This window comes from Anabrus simplex, chromosome 1 (assembly GCF_040414725.1).
Source record: "Anabrus simplex isolate iqAnaSimp1 chromosome 1, ASM4041472v1, whole genome shotgun sequence".
NCBI lineage: Eukaryota > Metazoa > Arthropoda > Insecta > Orthoptera > Tettigoniidae > Anabrus > Anabrus simplex.
The window spans coordinates 771,969,282-771,991,761 of NC_090265.1; the positions used below are offsets into that span (position 1 = coordinate 771,969,282).

At 39.6% G+C, this 22,480-nt stretch overlaps 1 protein-coding gene across 4 annotated transcripts in view; it reads right to left on the minus strand.

Annotated features, from left to right (window-relative positions):
- The window catches only part of hlk (hulk), a 369,077-nt gene that overhangs the window by 173,795 nt on the left and 172,802 nt on the right, over window positions 1–22,480 (minus strand). For all 4 annotated transcript variants that reach the window (XM_067136216.2, XM_068225214.1, XM_067136215.2 and 1 more), the window contains 3 exons: window positions 11,266–11,448; window positions 8,463–8,606; window positions 8,130–8,312 (listed from right to left, as the gene is read on the minus strand). In XM_067136216.2, coding sequence (XP_066992317.1) covers window positions 8,130–8,312; window positions 8,463–8,606; window positions 11,266–11,448 — 510 coding nt within the window. The remainder of the gene's footprint in view (window positions 1–8,129; window positions 8,313–8,462; window positions 8,607–11,265; window positions 11,449–22,480) is intronic.

The following is a 22,480-nucleotide window of genomic DNA, read 5'->3' on the forward strand; positions in this document are numbered from 1 at the left end:
TTTTAACATTACTTCCAAACCCATAATCTAGTCATTGTGAAATTGGACTGGTACATAACACTGGTTCATCATATTACTCCAACTATTTGATTCCTGCTATGAGGTGCTGGTAGGAATGGAGAGTGTTGACACTTAATGGAAAATGAAAGAGCAGTGTTCACCCCTATCTGTGGCCGGGTCATTCTAGCTCTGGAACTTGGCATACCCATAGTCGAAATGTCAGTGTAGTACACTTTGGAAAAATGAGAAACTTTGCCATTTTTCATTTAAACAAGCTCCTTATTTGATAGAATTGCTATTGACCATGATATTCCAGTCAGTTAATATTGTATTTTGACAAGAATATATTGATATCATTGCAATGATCTATGTCAAGTTCAGTTTAATATTTGTCTGTGTCTGTCACAGAATTATGGGAAAATGGATGTGTGGGTTTTAATGAAACTTGGAATTTCAGTTTAGAATAAGGTCGAGTAGAATCTTAGCTATAAGATATCCAAAACATTTCACCAGGAGGGAGTGCTTCAGAAAGGGCCTATAGAATAAAACACGATATACCTCTCTTATATATGGTTTTACACGAAAATAGCATGTGGCAAATTATTGTTCCATATCTTTTTCTGACACAGTGAAAAATAGTGAGATATCAGTGGCAAGCATGTGAAGGTATAAGTGCAAGAGTCAGGAGCTAGCTCTACCAAGTGTATGCATAAGTCTTTTCCTGTTTCACTAAGTCCATTCAGCCTCTCTTCTTTCACTATCAAGTGCAAGTAAGTTTTTAGTAGACAAAGGCAGCTAAAACTTTGCTGTCCTCCCTGAAACAACCTGCAGTTATGAGCAAATATTTGAAGCAGCATTTGAATGTTTGGGAAGAAATGCTCTGAGCACTTCTCTAATACTTCGACTGTGTTGTTTGGCCTGTTACTCAGGTCAATGTTTTCCGCTTTTTCCTCCAACACTCGAATTCATATTTCACAACACTTTCTGAACTCGAGAAGTCACTATTATACTGTACATGCAAACAGTTGACTGTACAGCAGAGTAGTTTGCTTTGGTAATGCATTTCTGGACAAGGTGTTGCAATATTAAGACACTGTCTCTGCTGTGTGGAAAAAAAGCCCTGACAATTTGCTGTGTAGCATCTCAATGTGAGGGTTGTAAAGGGAGACATGAAGGTATTCCTCAGTTGTCAAGTGAAAAGTGTTTGCACAATGATTGTCACGTTTATTCCTAGTGTTTGGCTGTTGTTATGGTGATCTTTGGGGAAAAAAAAAAGTATGGCTGACGGACTGTAATGTGTGATAGCCTATTGTATTTTCTGTAATATAGTGCTTCTTTTTACAGCAGTTGTGAGTGTTTATTATATGATCAACTGGTTATACCTATACCAGGTAGGCATAGATCCCTGACAAATTGTGGCGACCCTGCCAGGATACGTATTAATTCATACAACTTATAGATTGTGTTGAAATGGAGAAGTTAACGAAAGCTCAGAGGCCGGTAAGAGCGACTTTTACAAAAACGTACAATTTGCTCTTGCAGAATTTAAGTCAAGAAATACAAGATGGCATTCATGAAGACACATTGCAATCCTTGATAAATAAATTGGAAAGGTTAGGAAAGGAACTGGCATCGTTGGACAAAAAGTGTTAGATTTGTTGCTGGAAAGAGAAGGAGACGATGACTATGACAGTGAGTACGAATCTATGGACACTTTTAGAGACAAATTAGATGATGCAAGACAAAAATATGCCCTGTGGTTACAAGCTACAGTAATAATGCCAATGTGTTGGAAGTAGTGTCAGGTAGATCAACTTATCAGCTGAGAATAAAAACAAAAGGCAATCGAAATTACCAAAGATAGAACTCGTGAAATTCGATGGGAAGGTTAGGAATTAATTGGAATTTTGGGGACAATTTTAGTGCATCCATGAGGACTCTGAAATTGAGGATGAAGATAAATTTCAATACCTAATCCAGTCCACAAAGGTTGATAGCTGAGCTAGAGATTTAGTTACCAGTTTCAGATAAACTGAGAACATCTCTGTATGTAGACAACTGCATCACTTCTGTGAGCACAGAAGAAGAACTTAAACAATTTGTGGATGAGTCGAAGGAGCTACTGTTGCAAGGAAAATTTGACCTAAGAGGGTCGGAGTACACCAGGTTGACTCTGGAGGATGAAGTGCCTAAAGTGACACCTGTTTTGGGTTTGTTGTGGGACCCCATAGCTGATGTTTTGTCATGTAAAATGGTGAAGTTGAATGACTCTGATATTCTCACAAGGACAGTTTTGTTAATGACTCAAAGTATTTTTGAACCAATTGGTTTTACTTGTCTGGTTTCCATTGTACCTACGGTTTTACTACAGGAAAGTTGGAGAGAGAAAGTAAGTTGGGTTAGTCTGTTAAGTGAAGACACCCAAATCAAATTCAATAAGTGGTTGAATGAGTTGTCCTCTGTTGCTGAAATTAAAGTGCCTAGAAGATTTTCTAGTTGTGAGGACAAATCATCATGGAGTATGCATGTATTTTGTGACGCCAGTTGAATGGCTTATGCAGCCATTATTTTCTTAAGATCTTACAATGGAAAAGAGTTTGAAGTGCGACTGGTCACAGCAAAATCAAGGGTAGCTCCCCTAAAGGAAATAACGATACCGAGACTGGAGTTATTGGCCTGCACTATAGGCTCACGTCTCGCTTTTTCTGTGAAAGAAAGTTTGAATCTGACGGACATCCCGGAGTACTACTTGGAGTGACTCTTCTTCTGTGCTATGTTGGATAGGAAGAGAGGAAGCTTGGGGAGTGTTCGTCACTAACAGAGTGAAAGAAATTAGATTATTATCTAATCCTAAGTGTTGGTTTTATCTAACAGGCACAGACAACCCAGCAGACCTACCTTTAAGAGGTTGCTCTACTTTGCAGCTGATTTCTTCTCGTTGGTGGGAGAGACCCGCTTGGTTAAAGTTGGAAGAGAACAGTTGGCCATCGCACATTGTAGAAATTAATGAAGAGGAGGTTGATGAAGAAAGAAGAAAAGGCTACCACTACTATGCTTGTCTTCCAGGAAAAGCAGTGGTATCTGAGATTCTTTTCTCAGTATTCAAGAATCGTCAGAATGGTGGCCTGGATGCTGCGGTTCATCAACAATGTGAGAAAGGACATAGAGCAGAATGTTGCTTCTGAATTGGATTGTTTTGAAATTTCAATGGCGGAGAGACGACTGTTGAAAATTGTTCAAGAAGAGAAATTTACTGAAAGAAACAACCAAAAAACATTTTGCCTTTTCAAAGACCAGCTGGACCTCATCAGGGTTAAGACAAAAATCACCAACAGAAAGGATGAATACGATTTCCGTACACCTGTTTTATTGCCATCAAATCACCCTCTGACTGAGGTGATAATCAGAGAACATCATTTCAGAGCTTCTCAGTGTTGTTCACTTTCTACTCGCCATACTGCGGGAGCACTAATGGATACCAAAGGGAAAAAGAACAATTTGTAAAGTCATCAGGAAATGTATACAATGTAGAAGATTTGAAATGAAAAAATCAGTTCCTGAAACGCCAGCCCTTCCAGAAGATCGTGTGATAGATGCAGGTGTATTTGAAGTGGTAGGAGTCGATCTTGCTGGACCATTATTTCTAAAATCCAAAGACAAGGCTTGGGTTGTGATTTTTACATGTGCAGTTGTTAGAGCAGACCATTTTGAACTAGTGATGACTTTGTCGACTACAGGGTTTTTACTAGCCCTTAGGCACTTCATAGCCCGACGAGGCAGGCCTCGTGTGATTTATAGTGACAATGGGACAAACTTTGCCGGGGCTAACAAATTGTTCGGCAACATTGATTGGAAAAAAAATCGGTGCAGAAACATCGGTTACTAGAATTGAGTGGAAGTTTAGTCCTCTTTCAGCTCCTTGGTGGGGTGGATTCTGAGAGTGCATTGTGCAAATGGTCAAGAAACTATTAAGGCATGTTTTAGGCAAGGCTATCTTGACATATGAGGAATTGATGATTGCTGATTGTGAATAAGTAATTAACTCCAGACCTCTTACCTACATTTCAGAAAGTCATGATGAATTGGTACCTCTAACTCCGTCAATGTTTCTTCAGGACGTTCCCGTGATTGGTACTCCAGATTTAGACAAACTAGATCAGGTCAGTCTCTCAAGAAGGTTTCAGTACCTTCAACAGCTAAGAAATGAACTGAGGAGAAGATTCTGACTGGAATATCTGGGTAGCCTTCTGTGCTGTTTGCCGGCCCCGTGGTGTAGGGGTAGCGTGCCTGCCTCTTACCCGGAGGCCCCGGGTTTGATTCCCGGCCAGGTCAGGGATTTTTACCTGGACTTGAGGGCTGGTTCGAGGTCCACTCATCCTACGTGATTAGAATTGAGGAGCTATCTGATGGTGAGATAGCGGCCCTGGTCTAGAAAGCCAAGAATAATGGCCAAGAGGATTCATCATGCTGACCACATGACTCCTCGTAATCTGCAGGCCTTCGGGCTAAGCAGCGGTCGCTTGGTAGGCCAAGGCCCTTCAAGGGCTGTAGTGCCATGGAGTTTGGAGTTCTGTGCTGTTCATCGGGCAAGGAGCCTGATCGGCAGTGGAAGGTAGGAGATGTGGTCATCATTGGTAGCGATGACAAGAGAAGAATCGACTGGGCCCTGGGGAGAGTGACAGCTATATTTCCAGGTAAAGACAAAATGATCAGGGTAGTTCGGGTGAAGACATCCTCAGGAGAACTCATCCATCTTATGAGGCACCTTTATCCATTGGAGGTTGAAGGTGAGAGTGAGGAGATGGCCTTAACCAGTGATATGGTTCCTGAGATGGTAAGTCTCGGCAGCCACAACTTCACCAGGAGTGGAAGAAGAGTTAAAATACCTTCTCGCCTCTGTCTGTAAAGATTGTGTTTTGTGTTTTGATTGATAACAAAAGGTGGGAGAATGTCACGTTCACTCTGAGTGTTTGGCTGTTGTTATGGTGATCTTTGGGGAAAAAAATAAAGTATGGCTGACGGACTGTAATGCGTGGTATTGTATTTTCCTTAATATAGTGTTTCTTTTTACAGCAGTTGTGAGTGTTTGTTATATGATCAACTGGTTATGCCTATACCGGGTAGGCATAGGTCCCTGACAACGATGTTGTCTCCCAACCAGATGCGGCAATGGGATACCGACATCAAGCTCTCCACAGAGCTTTTTACCTGTAGAAACAGCTGGTAGAGTTAATCCAGAGTTTATTGCCTACGAATGACCAAAATGCACTTTAACAATGACTGTATACTCAGGAAAACCCAACATCTGAAGTGCAAATGCAGGAAAACCCCCCAAAAAGTATGATAATCCAAAAATGTCCAGTTCAATGGTCCCAATGACCTATTGTATCTTTTTCTCAAGGATATTGCAATAATGCAATAAAGAGAAACAGTACAATATTTGTAACTAGATTATTAATTTGTAATTTGTCATAGTACTCTCTAATTTCTACATTCATAAAAATTCTTAACAGTGCTCTGGGAAAAATTTACTATTTATCTGAGCAAGTTAAGAATTTCATTGCTAGAACAATTTGATTGTGTCTAGTATAAACTCAAACATTTTGGAGAGAGAATACTTTACCTCTGGGTGCGTTAGACTGTAGCATATTACAGAAAGCGACAGTGTCTATGATACTTTAGCATATAACAGAGAGGATCGGAGTCTATTATAATATAACATATAACAGAATGTATCAATGACAGTGTAACATGTAACGTATATGTGATCACATGTGTTTGTTAAGAGAATACAGTATCTCCGTCTCTACAGTCATGCTACATTTCATATAAACCTGATACCGATCTCCCAAGTCAAGTTCTAATCTGATTTCTTTACATAGAGAATACTGTTCTTTCATTAAATTCTTGTTTATTTTTTACTACTCGCCTGGCCTTATTTTTTTCTATACATTGAATTTCCTTTCCAATTTTTCTATTATATTACACATTTGTCAAAACTTTTGCACATGTACTGTAGCTTGGCCTTCTTTACAGTAAATTCTAAAAGAGAAAATTACACTTAAAGAAAACAGATCAATTACAATCAGCCTAGCACTAATTAAAGAACTAAATAAACTTAAAATAACAGAGAGCACACATATAATATCCTTTGACGTCACTAACATGTACAACAACATATCAATAGATGAATCCATTAAAATTACCAAAAATCTTCTTAAAGGAAACAGTTCTCTATAAGAAACAAAATAAATTATTAGCCTTCTTACAACAACACTACATCAAAATTGCTTTGCTTTAATGACAAAATCTATTGCCAGAAAGAAGGGTTAGCCATGGGTTCACCATTATCAGGTTTAATAACAAACATTTTTCTGAATAAATTCGTGAACATCTTCTTAGTGGGGAGCATTCAAAAGGAATGTTACACTGGAGCAGATACGTTGATGATGTCATATGCATATATGATAATGACATCACTAATGCACACCAGTAATTAAACACACTAAATTCTTTGCAGAAGTCCATCAGTTTCCCAATGGAGCCAGAAACTAACAAGAAAATAAACTATTTAGACATCACAATCAACAGGATTGATGACAACCTATCTTACAAAGCATACAGAAACCCACTCAGACATTGCACACTACTGACAACGAGTCGAACCACCCATGCATACACAAAATAGCTGGACTGAATACAATGATACATAGAGCTATTTCCATACCAATGAGCACTATGAATTTTAATGAAGAGATAAAAATCGTTAAACAAATCATGAAAGAAAACAACCACCCTCCAGGCACAATAGATAAACTGTTAAATAAACATAAGAAAAATCGCCAGGAAACCACCACGCATGACAAAGAAAAATACATGGTTCTCAACTACGTTAACAAGAACACATACAAAGTAGCTAATATTTTCAAGAAACAGGGCTTAAAAGTAGCCTTTAGAATGAACAACACACTACAGAGACACATCAGCAAGTGGAACCTAAACAAGAAAGACCCTTTCTCAAAGTCAGAAGTACATGAACTCAAGTGCCAAGAACCTAACTGCAATGCCACATGTATAGGTCAAACAAAACGTAATTTCCACACAAGATACAAAGAACAAGAAAAAAAAAAAAAAAAAAAAAAATCATATATAATCGGCATTCAGCCTTCGTGGAGCACATATATGATTGTTCACACCATTTCATGGACATGAACACAGATCTAAAAATTTTACACATCAAAAATAAAAGTAAATCTTTGAATATAAAGGAAGCAATCGAAATTTACAATGCAAAAAATTCTAATGTAACCAATTTAAATGACCATACACACTTTAAAAATTCCACCCTTTTTGCTCTACTCACATAACATCTGGACAACACTTACTCATTAAAATATCTTTCATCATAATAATAACATTTAACAGTTAGTCTCTATTTCAATTCCTAACTTTATTCACCTAAAATCATTATCTCGATTTCATCCATATTACATAAAAGTACATTATAACATGAAGTAGGTTAATAACCTTCTCTCCTCTCTCCAGTGTTGATAGAAGGTTCCACAGCGTTCCACTCGCTCCACTCTACTTCCCCTCCCATCTCCACGGTACAGTATACTAGATTTTAACATCTGATAGGAGGGATCTACAACGCTCCACACGGCCCCTCCCCTCTCTGCGAGCAGTGTGCTTTACCCAAAACTTTCCATTTGCCTCTCCATGCCCACAGTCTCCATGTCCACAGCAGAGAAGTTTTTCACTATATTAATACTTGTAAATTAATTTTTTGTCATTGCTGGTTCATATTGTCACTAAACTCTCTATCATTGACAAGTTTATGCAACGTAAACAATACTGTACCTATATAAGCATGTTTTAAGTGATTTGATAAAATCTGAGGATGTTCTTGTAGAACGAAACATGTCATTCTTTGTATAATAGTGTGTATTTTTATAGGTATGTGTATAGTGTTATAATTTATATTGTAATTGCAGTGTGTTTGACAGACTGAAAAGTTTTTGTTACATTTAACTAAGTTGACACTGGAAAATATGGGATCATAACTAAAAAAAAAAAAAAAAGGAATTGTTCAGAATTGTTCAGTAAAGCGATCCTGAAGGATTACTTGCCATCAAAAATGTTGGGAATTCCTTTTTCAAAGTAAACGATGGTTGGCACATCATCAATTCCAAACTCCCTTGCAGCTTCAGTGTCGTCAATCTTTACAAACTGAATGCCATGTTTGTCGCAGTCGTCGTCTATCGTCTCCAGATCACCAAGCACCTGCATCGATTCCTCATCATCATTGTCATCTGCAATGAAAGTACATCATAAACAAACCACAGTTCTACTGGTACTTTGTATAGATAACTGTATGGGGAAAGCAGTTTAAAATTATACATTCCATTATGCAAGATTGTCTCCAATGTATTCTCCCAGAGTGTTGAAGAATAGATACTCACAAAAGAGGACGACCAGGTTGTCGATTGAGCCTATGAGTGTCTCTAATGTCTTAGCAGTGACGTCTTCGATGACATCTTCTTCGTCACCTGTGGACTTGTTTTGCACCAGCCACTCGAGCACGTCTTCCTCCCGCGTCAGCTCACCTGAAACACCAAATTAAAACATATTTCACAACCTATGCAAAATTATTCCAGCCTTGTGCTGGTTTAGATGAGGTGTACCTTCTAAAACAATCAGAAATAATTGTTCAGAGAGGTTTCATGGATAAAGTGGTGACCAACACCATGTAATTTCACAGTCTGTTCTAATGATGGGATTTGTAATAAGATTCCACTTTCTGTAGTAACTCAAACTGGTCTTTAGTTCTTGTTATACACATGGCTATACAGGTGGGTGGCTAAAATATTACTTATGCAACAGCTTCAGAATAAGACTGTCAAAAGTGTACAAAAATTCCCCATAACTCAGTCAAAATCATTTATGCACTTCCTGAGATCTGAATCTGAGGAACATTAGTAAATAAACCACCCAACCCATAATAGTAATAATAATAATAATAATAATAATAATAATAATAATAATAATAATAATAATAATAATAATAATAATAATAATAATAATAATAATATATTTCCAACTCCAGTTCTAAGTTTACAAGCGCACACCATCTCTTCCTGTCTGCGTACATCTTCTGTTCCAGGACATCTTCCCATCTGAAACCTTTCCCATCCTTGCTCTTTTTCCTTTGACAGTAAGGTCAAAGTATTTTCTGGAAGGTCTTAATGTGCCCATGCCACCGAAATCTGTGCTTCTTTATTACACTACTAATAGGAACCTGAATGCCAGCTACCCTCATGTTTATTTCATTCCTAATTTTGTCCTTTTGAGTCATTTCATAGGTCTAAAGAGTCTCATTTCTGTTCCCTGAATTCTGCTATAGTTGTTGTTTAGTAAAGTACATACCCCCTCTGAAACGTATGTGAGGATTGGTACGAATTAGATGTAATACAGGGTTGTTTTTGCTGTTTGTGGTATTTTGCAGTCCCAAAGTAGGTTTTTTACATGATTGTAAATGTTGGATGATTTTTGTGTCTGCAAAGTATTTTCTTCTTGTCTGTGTTGTCTTTCAGGATTGTGCTTTCGAGGTACATGAAGTGATTCTACTTCGTTTCCATTGAAAAGGAGGTTAGAGCTTGTTCCTTTCTTGTTGAACATTTTGTTCCATTCAGTCAGCCTTTTCTGTAATTCAGCTTCTGTTTCTCTCCATAACAAAACATCATCAGCAAATACCAGGGCATTTGGTCTGCTGTCCATTTTCTTGATAGATTTTATAATTTTGTCCATTACTATATTGAACAAGAGTGGTGAAAGGGCACTTAATTGTTGGACACCTCTCTTTGTCTCAAACCATTTTGATCTAAACGCAACTGTAGCAGTTCTGGTAGAGCATCTTTATTTCATCAGTCTGATACTTTGGCACCTTGAGGTCTTCCAGACATTCCCAGATCTGGTTCTGAGGGACACTATAGTAGATCTTTTCAATATCCAAAATTGTAATCACAGGATTCTTTCCATGTCCCCAGTACTTTTCTGTAAGCATTCTTATGACAAAACTGAGATCCATAGTATTTCAATCTTTCTTGAATCCACATTGTTCTTCCTAAAGCAAATGTTCCACTAACTTCCTAAGTCTCATTTCGATGGTCTTTTCCAAAAGCTGCAGGGTGTGTAACAACAGCATTAGGTCCCTACCATTTCCACATTTAGGTCTGATGTCCTGTTTAAACAGTTTTCTCTATTCTTCTAGGAATTTGTTTTCTTTCCAGATCAACAAGAGTACCGGTACTCTATATAACCAAATAAGCCATTATCATATCTGAGGTGAGATCATCGAAGCTGGAGGACATTCATTTCACATGTCGGAAGGACAGAAAATGCTGGCCTAGTTCATAACCTGGGAAGTTTCAAAGAATAAGTACCTACTCAGCATTTCCAATGGAAAGTAACGTCAATTTTATTTCATTCGATATGTTGTTATTTTTTGTTTTATTTAGTTTGAACCTAATTTTCTTATGGTGATGAAATTTAAACCTTTAAAACAAATTGCTTCCAACAATTTATTCATCTTCCTATAAATACAGTATCCTGGGGAATTATTGTGTTAAGAATTGATGAGCCTATATACATAATAAACAACACATTGGAAGGTTGCATTGGGTAGCTGCAATGTTCCAAAATTAAAATACTATTGTATGGCACCAACCTGAGTCAGTATCTACCACAAGGCTGGCCTTTTAATGTTAGTATATAACAAACCGAACTGCCACTAACTAGTTTGTAATGCAATACTGAAGGGCTGCCATTTCCAGTACCATATATTCTAATTTTTATTTATTCTCATGTTGGCTTATAAAATCCTTGTTATTTGAACATTTTGCAAGAACAGATCTAGCCGCTTCCTTCCAGGATGATCAGATGTGCTTATGTGGGTAGAAAAAATTGTCCTCATGGAATACGAACCAAACCTTCCGTCAAATATTCATTTATAAAGTCAAATATTGAATCGTGGAATACTTTGTGTCAAGGAATTTCAGAACATTTTCGACAAGAGTGAGAGTACTTTTACAAATGCTACCTATATATACTTAATTTATAATCAGTGAAGAAAATCTCACTACTACTTGCAGGTTCTGCTTAACTTTAAAATATATAGATAAACAAACAATTGAAATATAAGATATGTCTGATTGTCAGAAACACTATATAGTGAATGATGATGAGTTGAAGAAGAAAGTTACTCACTCTCATAGATGATGGGGATTTGGTGGCGATAGTAGACGAGTGCTGGCAGCGTGCCCAGGTTGTATTCCTCTGCCAAACTCTCGTCAGAGATCTTGACGAAGCCGATCCCCAGCTGGTCCGCTTCATCGTCGATGTTCTCCAGTTCCATCAGTGCTTTGACACACTTCTTGCATTCTGGTTTATCTAAAATACAGTACATGCCAATGGAGCCAGGGAAGGTTCATTGTTTGAATTAAAAGGGCTATCACGAGTATCCAAAAACTATAATCATACCTTTGTTTATAACGTCCCTGATGTGTTCCTCATCAAATTTCATCGCGTAAAGCATATTTTATATAATTAAATATAATTGGAAACTGGGAATTATATTTGAAACTCAGGAAGTTGTCACTTGAACCTCGAGCCAAAGAAAGCTAGTTCTGCTTTATTAAACAATCGTACTTCCCTAGTGTAATAAAACATCACTGACCCAGCCTAAACCATACAGACAATGAGTAATTCTATAAGATAATTATTAGACTGACATGTATATCATCGTGCTCAGCTAGTCAATACATTTTTCAGGTATCCTACTTCTGATAAGTCTACCAATGCAATCATCAGTTCATCTGTGCTCTCCCTGCTTCCAATTCCATACAGACAGATGGTTTTGCTAATGGAAGTAATTTTCCCTCATTTTCATGTTCTAGTCATGTGCCCAAACTCAGTAGAACTTCCAAATTAAACGATACTCACTGGCATACATTTTTAAATTATAGTATCAGAGGACACTACTTTGTGGTAAGTCCAATGTTTCATAAACCTAACGTCGCGGTCAGATTAAGGTATGTGACCACCATACATAACACAAAAGATACAAGAGAAAGACAAGTAAAAACTTTCCTTTTTATATGGTTGTCAACAGCAGAATGATTTTTAATACAACAGCAAGTAATCACTCAAAAACCTCTGATCTGCAATTAGGGCTATCGTCCAGGTGGCAGATTACCTATGAGTTGTTTGCACAGTCTTTTCTTATATCTTTCAAATAACTTTAAAATTTACAGAAGATTTCCCTTGTTAAATTATCCCAGTTCGTAATTCCCCTTTACTTAAACGAATATTTGCCCCAACTTGTCACACTGAATTTCATATTTACTGTATTACTATATTATGATATTTCCTAACATTTAAAAAAAACCTACTTGTCCACTTATGTCATTCCACACCATCTGTACACTGGCAGCTTGAAACATACCACTTAGTCAATCTGCTCATCACCTTGCTCCCAAGTTTTCCCAGACAAAAGTTTGCAACATTTTTGTAACACTAATCTTTTGTTGCAAATCACCCAGAATGAATCCTGGTGAGCGTGAGAGTTCCATACACTGCATCCATGTAGAAATAAGGCTATGCCATATTGCTAAACTACATTCTCTTTCTCTTCCAGATGTGTTACCTATTGTATCTCCCACTCTCTTACGTATCTTCCAAATCTGTTTACTTTGGTAATCGTGTTTATTTCCTGTTTTTAATGAGCGTTTTTTGTTGTGATGTCATAAACTACAAAAATGAAGTTCTTTTGTAGTTAAGATCAACTTTTCTGTCTATAACCTATTCAATGCCGAACATATATATATATATATATACATTTAATTAAGAATTTATTTAAGAATACCACCGTCAAGGAATGTTATTTTCAAGAGAAACACGAAACAAAATAATTTATAAGGTCTGTGCTTTGTGAACCACCTGCGACAAGACTGTTGGGCATGCCTAATTTAGAAATATGAAAACAATCCCCAAATTCTGTTGACTGTTCTCAAACTGCACGAAACTGGAATCCACGCCTGCAAGAACAGCAAACTAGCAGGCAGAATACCAAATTCTACTGCACGAACGCTTCAAATACACCAAAGTGTACGTGCTCATGAGCCTGACAATTTGGAATAGCTTAGTATTGCTGCACCTCTGTGGTTAGTGTAATTATCTGCCACCCCTGGGGGGCTGGATTTGATTCCTGGTTCTGCACTGAATTTGAAAAGTGGTACAAGGATGTGGAACTGGGTTTACTCAGCTTTGGGAGGTCAGCTGAGTAGGTGTGTGTGTGTGTGTGTTTTTTTTTTCTATTTCCACCTCAGCCATCCTCAAAGTGCTTTTCCCTCATCTTCATGTGCTAATCACAGGCCCAAACTCAGTAGTTCCAAATTAAATGATATTCACTACCATACATACAAACAAAGTTATAGTGTCACATTGTCACGCTTTGACTTTCTGTGGTAATGTTCAAAGAATGTCTGTATGGCAGATATAAGACTCCATTTCACATGTTTTCGAAAGGATCTGATGTTATTATTATGCTTCATAGATCTTTCCCGCTTCCGTATAGCCATTGTGGCATCTTGAAATACCAGTACACATTCATCTCTTGTTGATGAAGAAATTGAGTGTTTCCTCATAAATGGTGATTCTGGAGATGAAATTTTTTATGAAGAAGATGGAGAATATATAGGAGATGATAATGAACTACAAAAGGTATCAGGCAAAGTGATAGTGATGAATCTGATGAGAAATTGTCACCATCTCCTGAGATATGTCTTTTAAACCCCAAATGTCCATGGTTTTTACGATACCAGTTTTATATTATATTTCAGTAATAGTATCACCACGTGGAGTAGCAGTGTATGTTAACATGCTACAGACATGCAGCCGAGATCTGCTTTCGGGAGGCGAGTGGGTTTGAACCCCACCGTCGGCTGTCCTGAGAGTGGTTTTCTATGGTTTCCCTTTTTTAATTCCAAACAAATGCCAGGACAGCTCCTATTCTTAGGCCATTTCATGTTCATTATTTCGTCAACTGAAATTGGCAAGAGGAAGGGCATCTGGCCGTAAAACATGCCGTAATATATCATCCCCGATGCCGTATCAGGAAACGGGGCTAAGAGGTATCATAGTATCAGTAAAATAATATGTGTTAAAGTGCTTTTTACCTTAAAATAACCTGGCCCAGAGGGTTCACCTGCTTTTCAAAACATCACAGTGAAAAGGCTAGGTGATTGAATTCACAATATTATGATCGAACGTTATTTCACTTGAACTGCAGGGGTAGATACAAGTCAGGAGGATTCTTTAGAAGGGTAATAGGGAGGTTCATTCAGGGAAAGGGGTGGACTAGCAAGATATAACAGTGATAAAAATGTGGAAAAGTGTACCAAGAGACCAATGATGTGGCTAATAGACTATGGGAAAGTTGATTGAGGGTGACAATGCCAGTTAAGATCGGCATATCTGCATAACAGTGCAAAGGAGACCAACTTGGACTGCTCAACAATTAGAAGATGACTTCATGAGGGCAACCCAGGTCCGAATTTGTGCACAAACTGCACGCAATCGGCTCCATGGTGTCCAACTAATTTTATTTCGACCAATTCAACGTGTCCCACTAGAGTATTGTCATCATGTTGAGAGGAGAAGGTGGATGAATGGCATAATGTAATGTTTGCAGATGAAACACAGATATAACTTAGGCCAGATACACGGTGGCAAAGGCTGTGGAGATGTAAAGGATGCGGTGGTAAGTACCAGCCTGTTCAAGAGATGCATGCACTTGGAGGTGGTAGTGTATTATTTTACGCTGGGGTTATGCATGGACATCGTCCACCTTTAATACCAATTCGAGGGACATTAACTACCCAGTGGTGCACCGATGAAATTCTTTGACCATTTGTACAACCTTTTACGTACAAATAAGGTGTTCAATTAATTTTCGTCGACGACAATGCTTTTCCTGATCAAGGTTCATCAGTGAGGAACTCCATGAGAGTGCCAGGGCATCAACCATATGAACTGGCCACCTAATTCATCGGACATGAACTGCATCGAGCATGTGTGTGACAGGTTGGAAATGGCTGGTTTTGATTGTCCACAACCTCCACAGACACTCTCACGCTTAATTAGAGTCACCGACATGGAATGGGACCTTTTTCCTCAAGATGACGTCCATATGCTGATCGCAAGCATGCCACAGAGTGTCAGAGACCTGAACAATGCCAGAGGAGGCCATACACAGTACTAAGGCACAACCCTCACAAAAAAAGAAACAAAACAAATTGTAGCCTTTTCATTATTACTACTTATTTGCATTAGATATTGGAAGAAAAACATGTGAGTTTGTGAAAGTTTACATTTTCAAGTTGTGTCCCATGCGTCGGCCCCGCGGTCTAGGGATAACGTGTCTGCTCTCACCCGGAGGCCGCGGGTTCGATTCCCGGCCAGATCAGGGATTTTTACCTACTCAGGCTACGTGATTTCAATTGAAGAGCTATCTGACAGTGAGATGGCGTGGTGTCCTCCAGGCTAGCAATAGTCAGTGTTAAAGGAGCTAGTCAGCAATTAATACATAATAACTGCGGTCTACTATATGTGCCCACAAACATTCTGCTGATAATGGTTTGTTTGTTTGTTTGTTTGTTTGTTTGTTTGTTTGTTTGTTTGTTTGTTTGTTTGTTTGTTTGTCTCGTCTCTATAAACATTGTTTCTGTTAATCCTTGATATTCCAAGGACTGAAAATACATTACAGTGATCAAAAGTTTCTATCTGAATACGTTTCGTTCTTGGAGGGCTTTGTACCGTTATCAGCAGAATGTTTTTGGGTACATATAGTAGACCCCAGTTAATATGTATTAATTGCTGCCTAGCTTCCTTAACACTGACTATTGCTAGCCTGGAGGACACCATTCTCCGGCGAGAGCGTGTAGGTTTATTGGGGATGTGGTGTATGCATTGCAGGAATATTAGGGACAGCACACACACACCCATTGCCCCAGCCAAGGAAATTAAAAAGACTCGACCCGGCCGCGAATGGAACCCGAAAGATAAGACGCTGGCCACTCAGTAGGGAGTCCGGCAGTTTGTCTGTTATATCTCTTCCTCTGTCTACACATCAGAATAATAGAGCAGAGACTTACTTTTGAGTATGAAACGTTTTAGAAGAGTTATGGTAAAAATTAATGGAATGTAGTGGCGAACCTGGCTGTGCTATGACAGCATCAAAATAGAATAGAGCCAGTGCAGGCGGCTGGCATGCCAGCATTGTGTGCTCACAGACACATTAATAGACTTCGAGCACTCTCCTGTTGTTTGTCTGTCCGATAGCACTATACAGTACAGTATCTACATGTCCTGATAATCATCCCCCAGCAACTCTATCTATCTATCTATCTATCGGATTTAATATAACGACAACACAAACGGTGAATGCTACTTCGGCGCCTGGAGTTGTTAGAGGCCTAGTTACTTCTGGCTATTCCCCGTTCAGCTCACAAGGTAGCAGGCAAGTGTCCATGATCACTTGCTCTTTATCTTGTGGTGCTGATATCCATGATAACTGGGTGGCCCTTAAGAATATACCTTCTTATTCATATGTGCAAAAAGCCTTGCCTGACAAGTGTCATTCCTGGTCACACACTGGCACATGTTTCCGGAAAATAGCCTGGTCATGTTTATTTGAAATATTTCCTTAACTTGGAGGATGCTTGGCAGACAAAGCATATCGTCGTTGAAGAAACCAAACCTCGCATGTCACAGTGCTCTTCCTATGGATATGTAGTCCATGAGAACAATTTTCGTTGTGTTCATTTTCCTAAGCTAATGTGTAAAGGAAAATGAACCTTACCGTACCGTGCTGTAGGAATGCATGTTTTCGCCACGAATTTACTCACTCCTAGAGTATACTGTACTTAAGGTTAATTTTCCTTTACAATTTCGCATATAAAAATGAACATAACGAACATTGTTTTGATGTACTACCGTCCGTATCCATATGCGGCTGGGAGGCGTGACCAGTCTTAAGGAGAATAATGGACAGGAAGAGCGTTGGGAGATACGAAGTTTGGTTTCTTCACCGACGATATAACAGACCGATATGTTCAAGTTTTACTACTACTATTACCAAAATGTTTTCATTCCTCCCCTGAAGAAGGAGGCGGGCCTCTTAGACGGTGACGCCGGAGATGCTCGGAGAAGGTGAGGGGCAGTGGCGTATCCTGGATTTTCAACCGAGGCATGCAACTAGTAACGATACAGTAGAACAATGTAGGACCGTAAGCAAATTCCAATTCTATTCCCCCTGCTTACTTGACCCTCCGATTCTCTTTGCAGAATTCCTTGGTGACGTCACTGCAGAAGTTCTCACGTGATTTAATTTCAACAAGAAGATCATTTTCCATAGACATCATTCCAAATGCAGAGAGACGACTCTGACTTATAAAGCTCGAGAAGACCGCTGTGGAGACCACTGGTCAATACGAATTTCTGGATTTGAGCCAGTCTTATCTTTGAACTGTTCAGATGTGAACATTGCCCTCAATTTGGATTTAAGTCGTACTATATCAACATATTTCCCATAGACTTCAATCAATTTACTTAATTGCTCTTTTGGGAAAATCGCAAGAAAAGATAAAATTTCTTACACTCAAACATTTCAGTGAAGGACAAATCTCCTAATGAACAGAAGCGATATTTTAACTGCGCTAGAATTTTCATAAGTGGATTAAATGTCTCTTCTGTTCTGTCCCAGACATTAGCAAATACACTGTTTCGCATTACTGACACTTTAGTTTCTAATGAATTCACTTCGCTGGTGCAAAATGCGATATCTAGGGTCTTGGATTGAAGGATGTTAGGCCTCTGTGTGACATCATTCAATGAAAACACTTCATTAAAATATTCAGAAGAAAACTGAACTGAAATTTATTCCGTTAACTTCGCAAGAAACCCGCTTTTCTCATTGACTGTAATGTTATCCCAGTTCCCAGGTTCCTCCAAAATACATTCGTAAAGCTCTTGGAGAGGTGCACGATATTCCGCGATGGTCTGTACTAATCGGCTGGAATAGTCCCACCTTGTTGGAGCTAGCTTAGGAAATCTTTTCTTGAGGGCACTGTCCAGCAGGTTAGTTCTCTCAGAAAAATACTAAAAATGTTGCAAAACCACTCATCATTGCGAAGAACATACGACATACTTTCGTGCAAGACACAGCTTGAGAAAGAATTAAATTAAGTTTGTGCGCGTAGCAGTGGGTGAATACAGCCTCAGGAACCACTTCCTTTAATTTAGCTTGCACGCAATTCAGCTGACCTGAAAGCACCGCCACTCCATCGAAAGACTGCGCAACTAATTTTTCGCGGCAGTCAAAGTTATCCAGACACTCAATCGCAAGTCTCACCAATGCATTCACTGTCCTATCAGAACTCGTATTATAGAAATATATTTCAACAACATAAACGTATCTGAGAGCCAAGCAGTTTTACTGTAAGTTTCTGGATTGAACGTGCGAACATAGAATTCTTGTTTCCTGTTTTTTAAATTTAAATGTTAAATTTGCATCAAACGAACGGGTTGTAAAAGGCTTTTCAGAGACTCTTTCTTTCTTTATTTCTTTCTTAATCCGTTTACCCTTCAGGGATGGCTTTTCCCTCGGACTCAGCGAAGGATCCACCTCTGCCGCCTCGAGGGCAGTGCTCTGGAGTGTGAGACATTTAGTCGGAGATACAACTGGGAAGGAAGAGTAGTACCTCTCCCAGGCTGCCTCACCTGGTATGCTGAACAGGGGCCTTGAGGGGGGAAGGAAGCGCCCGTGGCCTTAAGTTAGGTTCTATCCCGGCATTTGCCTGGAGAAGAAGTGGAAAAACACGGACAACTACTTCAAGGATTGCTGAGATGAGAATAATACTCAGTTGACCTCCCTGTTCCTGTCCTCGTGCCACATTTCAAATTTCGTGGCAGAGCCGGGAATCGAACCATCCGGGCCTCCGGGGATCGCAGCTAATCACACTAACCACTACAACACAGAGGCAGGCTGTTTTAGACTCATCCATTGTTAATACATGGAACATCGAACACGAGGAATAGCACCGAAACAACACACAATTAATTCACTAATCAACAAAACACACAATGAATGAACTCCCTAGTCAGCCACTACTAAAGCACTGGAAGTAAATCACCCCAGTAACAGTGGTCACTTTCGTCATGTTGGGTTCTCGCTAGGGGATAATCAGTGGTTTCTACTCGCTCTAAGCTTGGACATGCCGACTTTCTCCAAGTCGTTAACAGATGGCAGAGGTTAGCACATGGATGGTGACCAAATTTTAATTGCAGCGACATCTTTCGGAGGGTTTCAGAACTATGTCTGCCAACGAATACAATTTAAAGATTGAATGCGTTACGTCCTTAACTTCTCCATTTGCTTTCTCTTTCTATCTACGGTGGATTAGATGGCGAGACTACATTAGCATCAAACGTAGTCAAGCAACAGAACTAATGCAGTTGCGCGGAAGTTTTAAGGCCCGCTCCCACCTAGTGGAATGGAATGGAATCGAACCGAACAGAATTTGTTTTTAACATGTGTTTAAATGGGAGATAGAGATGGCGATCGCCACGAGTCGAATCGAATCGAACCGAACGGAACAGGATTCTCTGCCAAGAATATTTTTCGACTAGCGGAGTGGAATCGAACAGAATTATCAAGATTCGTGCAACTTCGTAGATAGTCGGGTCGAGATCTTTCGGGCGACCATTTAGCGGCAAATGTGTATCAGCTTCAGCTGGAAAGACAGCTGTTTCTTTGATACGGTCGGGAACGTTCTGTTTTGTGTTAGTTTATTTAATTTATTAACACAAGATACGGAAAAACTTCCCAGTTTAATTCAAAAATATAATTTCCTCTACTACAAGACCCACGAGCATTACTACAACAACGTAAAAAATAGCCTAATGCCTGGGACGAAATAAGCAAGGCTATGAAAAACCAAACTTACTAGAATATTCAATTATCTCATAATTTTTGTTGACTTCATCACAAAAGCATGTTATGTTGGAGTCCACATACGGTAGGCCTTTATCGGTACGATACTTGACACCACATCTCATATGGGATCTATATTTAAGTGTTTACTATATTTACAGTGAACGATTTCTAAGTGGCATTCCCTGGGTTTCAAACTGTCGTATATGTGTTCCTAACAAATAGTAGGCTAATGTATACTAAATTGCTCTGTTATGGACAATAAATACACTTCACGGTCTTTAATTAATGTTACAGAGAGTTGGCCGTGCGGTTAGGATCGCGTAGATGTGAGTTTTCATTCGGGAGATAGTGGGTTCGAAACCTACTGTCGGTAGCCCTGAAGATGGTTTTCCGTGGTTTCCCCATTTTCACACCAGGCAAATGCTCGGCCTGTACTTGAATTAACGCCACGGTCCTAGCCCTTTCCTATCCCATCGTCGCCATAAGACCTATCTGTGTCGGTGCGACGTTAAGCAAATTGTAAAAAAATAATGTTGAGGCTACCTCGGTTAATAATTTCATCCTGCCACAGGACACAATCTGCTGCATTAAAGTTGTTTTAAAAATGATCACGGACTCCTATTGCATCTGAGGTAGCATTTCCTCCTGCAAATTGGATTTCTTCTGTTAAATCCTACTATCTGAAATAGTTGTTGAAATTGCAATACAGTAACTCTGAAGTAGGCCTACCGTAGAGACTTAGCTTCATCGCGCAATAAACATTCAAATAAGTTTGAATACTCTTCTTTCGGCTCTCTTGTTAATTTCATGCACCTAGAAACTTCTCCGATCTCTCGTAATTTTCTGCCTCCTCACACCTTCTATCAGACTGTCCATTGCAAGCCTGAAGTTTCCCGTAGAATCCCGTTCGATTCTGTTCCGCTAGATGTGAGCGGTCGAGTGGAAATTTCGGCTGTTCGGTTCGATTCGATTCCACTAGGTGGGAGCGAGCCTTTAAGCTTCTGAGAGATGAAATTGTCAATACTTGACTTGAAACAACCTCATCGCCCTGTCATAACGCATGCAGTGAATGCTTGCATGCAAGGAGAATACGCCTCTGGTGAGGGGGTTGGCGGCCTTGGCCTATACTAGGATTAGTGCAAGAGAATGGAAAACCACGGAAAACCATTCTCAGAACAGCCGACGGTTGGGACCAGCTGTGAGGTCCAGCCCTGTCCCGTATCCCGAATGCAGAGGCGTAGAGCCACGGTGGAGCCGTGGCCACCCCTCCTCTGCTCAGTTGGCCGGTCAGAGTGCAGAGCTGTTGGGCCACGGACCAGCCGTGGCCACTTATGGGCTAAGCTTTCATTCAGCCCCTGAGTGGGGAGGCGGGCCACCTAGTAGGGAACATCTACTCTCTGGCCAAGAGCTTAATATTAACTTAGAAATGATATACCGGTACCGATCATTTTCCATATGATGGATATTCGAATATAAAGTGAAAAATAACGGAAAAGAAAAGTGAAAGAGACAAAAGATTATATCTCAATCGTGAGAACTAGGTAAGTGATGGCTATGGCCTTGAAAGTACTGGACAGGATGCCCAGCGTTAAGCAGACAGCCAGGAAAAACCTGGAATGTTCCCATAAACACCTATGCGTATTCTGATTACTGCATTTTAGCCCAGGATTTATTTCTTTTTGTAAGCTCATAAATGCCGATGCCCAGCGTTAAGCAGATAGCCAGGAAAAACCTGGAATGTTCCCATAAACACCTATGCGTATTCTGATTACTGCATTTTAGCCCAGGATTTATTTCTTTTTGTAAGCTCATAAATGCCCCTCTTCTCCGTCGACCATTTTAAGTTGTGTCGAACCAGCTTCAAAATTCTCGGTTGGATCCATTAGACATGTTTATAAGCTATGATGTCGACCCGCGTTGTACTTCCTTCCATAGTGGTTGCTGTTACTTCCAGCGTTCTGACGAGAGAAATCTAGCACATGGTGGATGGTGTGGCTAGACACGGGGGACTTGTAGAGTTTCGATACTGCTGTCACGACGCCGATAGCGTCTACCGTGCTCGATTCTCCCCGACATAAATCGTACTGTAGCCACATTGCACGCTATTTAAAGAGTAGTTTCCTGTTCAGAGCTGGATAAGACCATCGTGGTGCCATATCCATTTATTTGCAGGATGTGGTAGCTTGAACTATATCTTGTATTTCCTGTCCCTGTACCTTACAGATGGTTCTATTTTCAGATATGCTAGACAATATTCTCTCCCTTTACGTAGATCACAAGTATTGCTGACTTTGCTAAACACCTAAGTCCACTTAGCTGTTCGTGGCCTCCCGTTCAGTTATACAATTGTACATTCGGTGAGTGTACATCATGTTCTCTCTCTCTCTCTCTCTTTTTTTTATACTGATCTGCCTGTTCTCCTCAGGG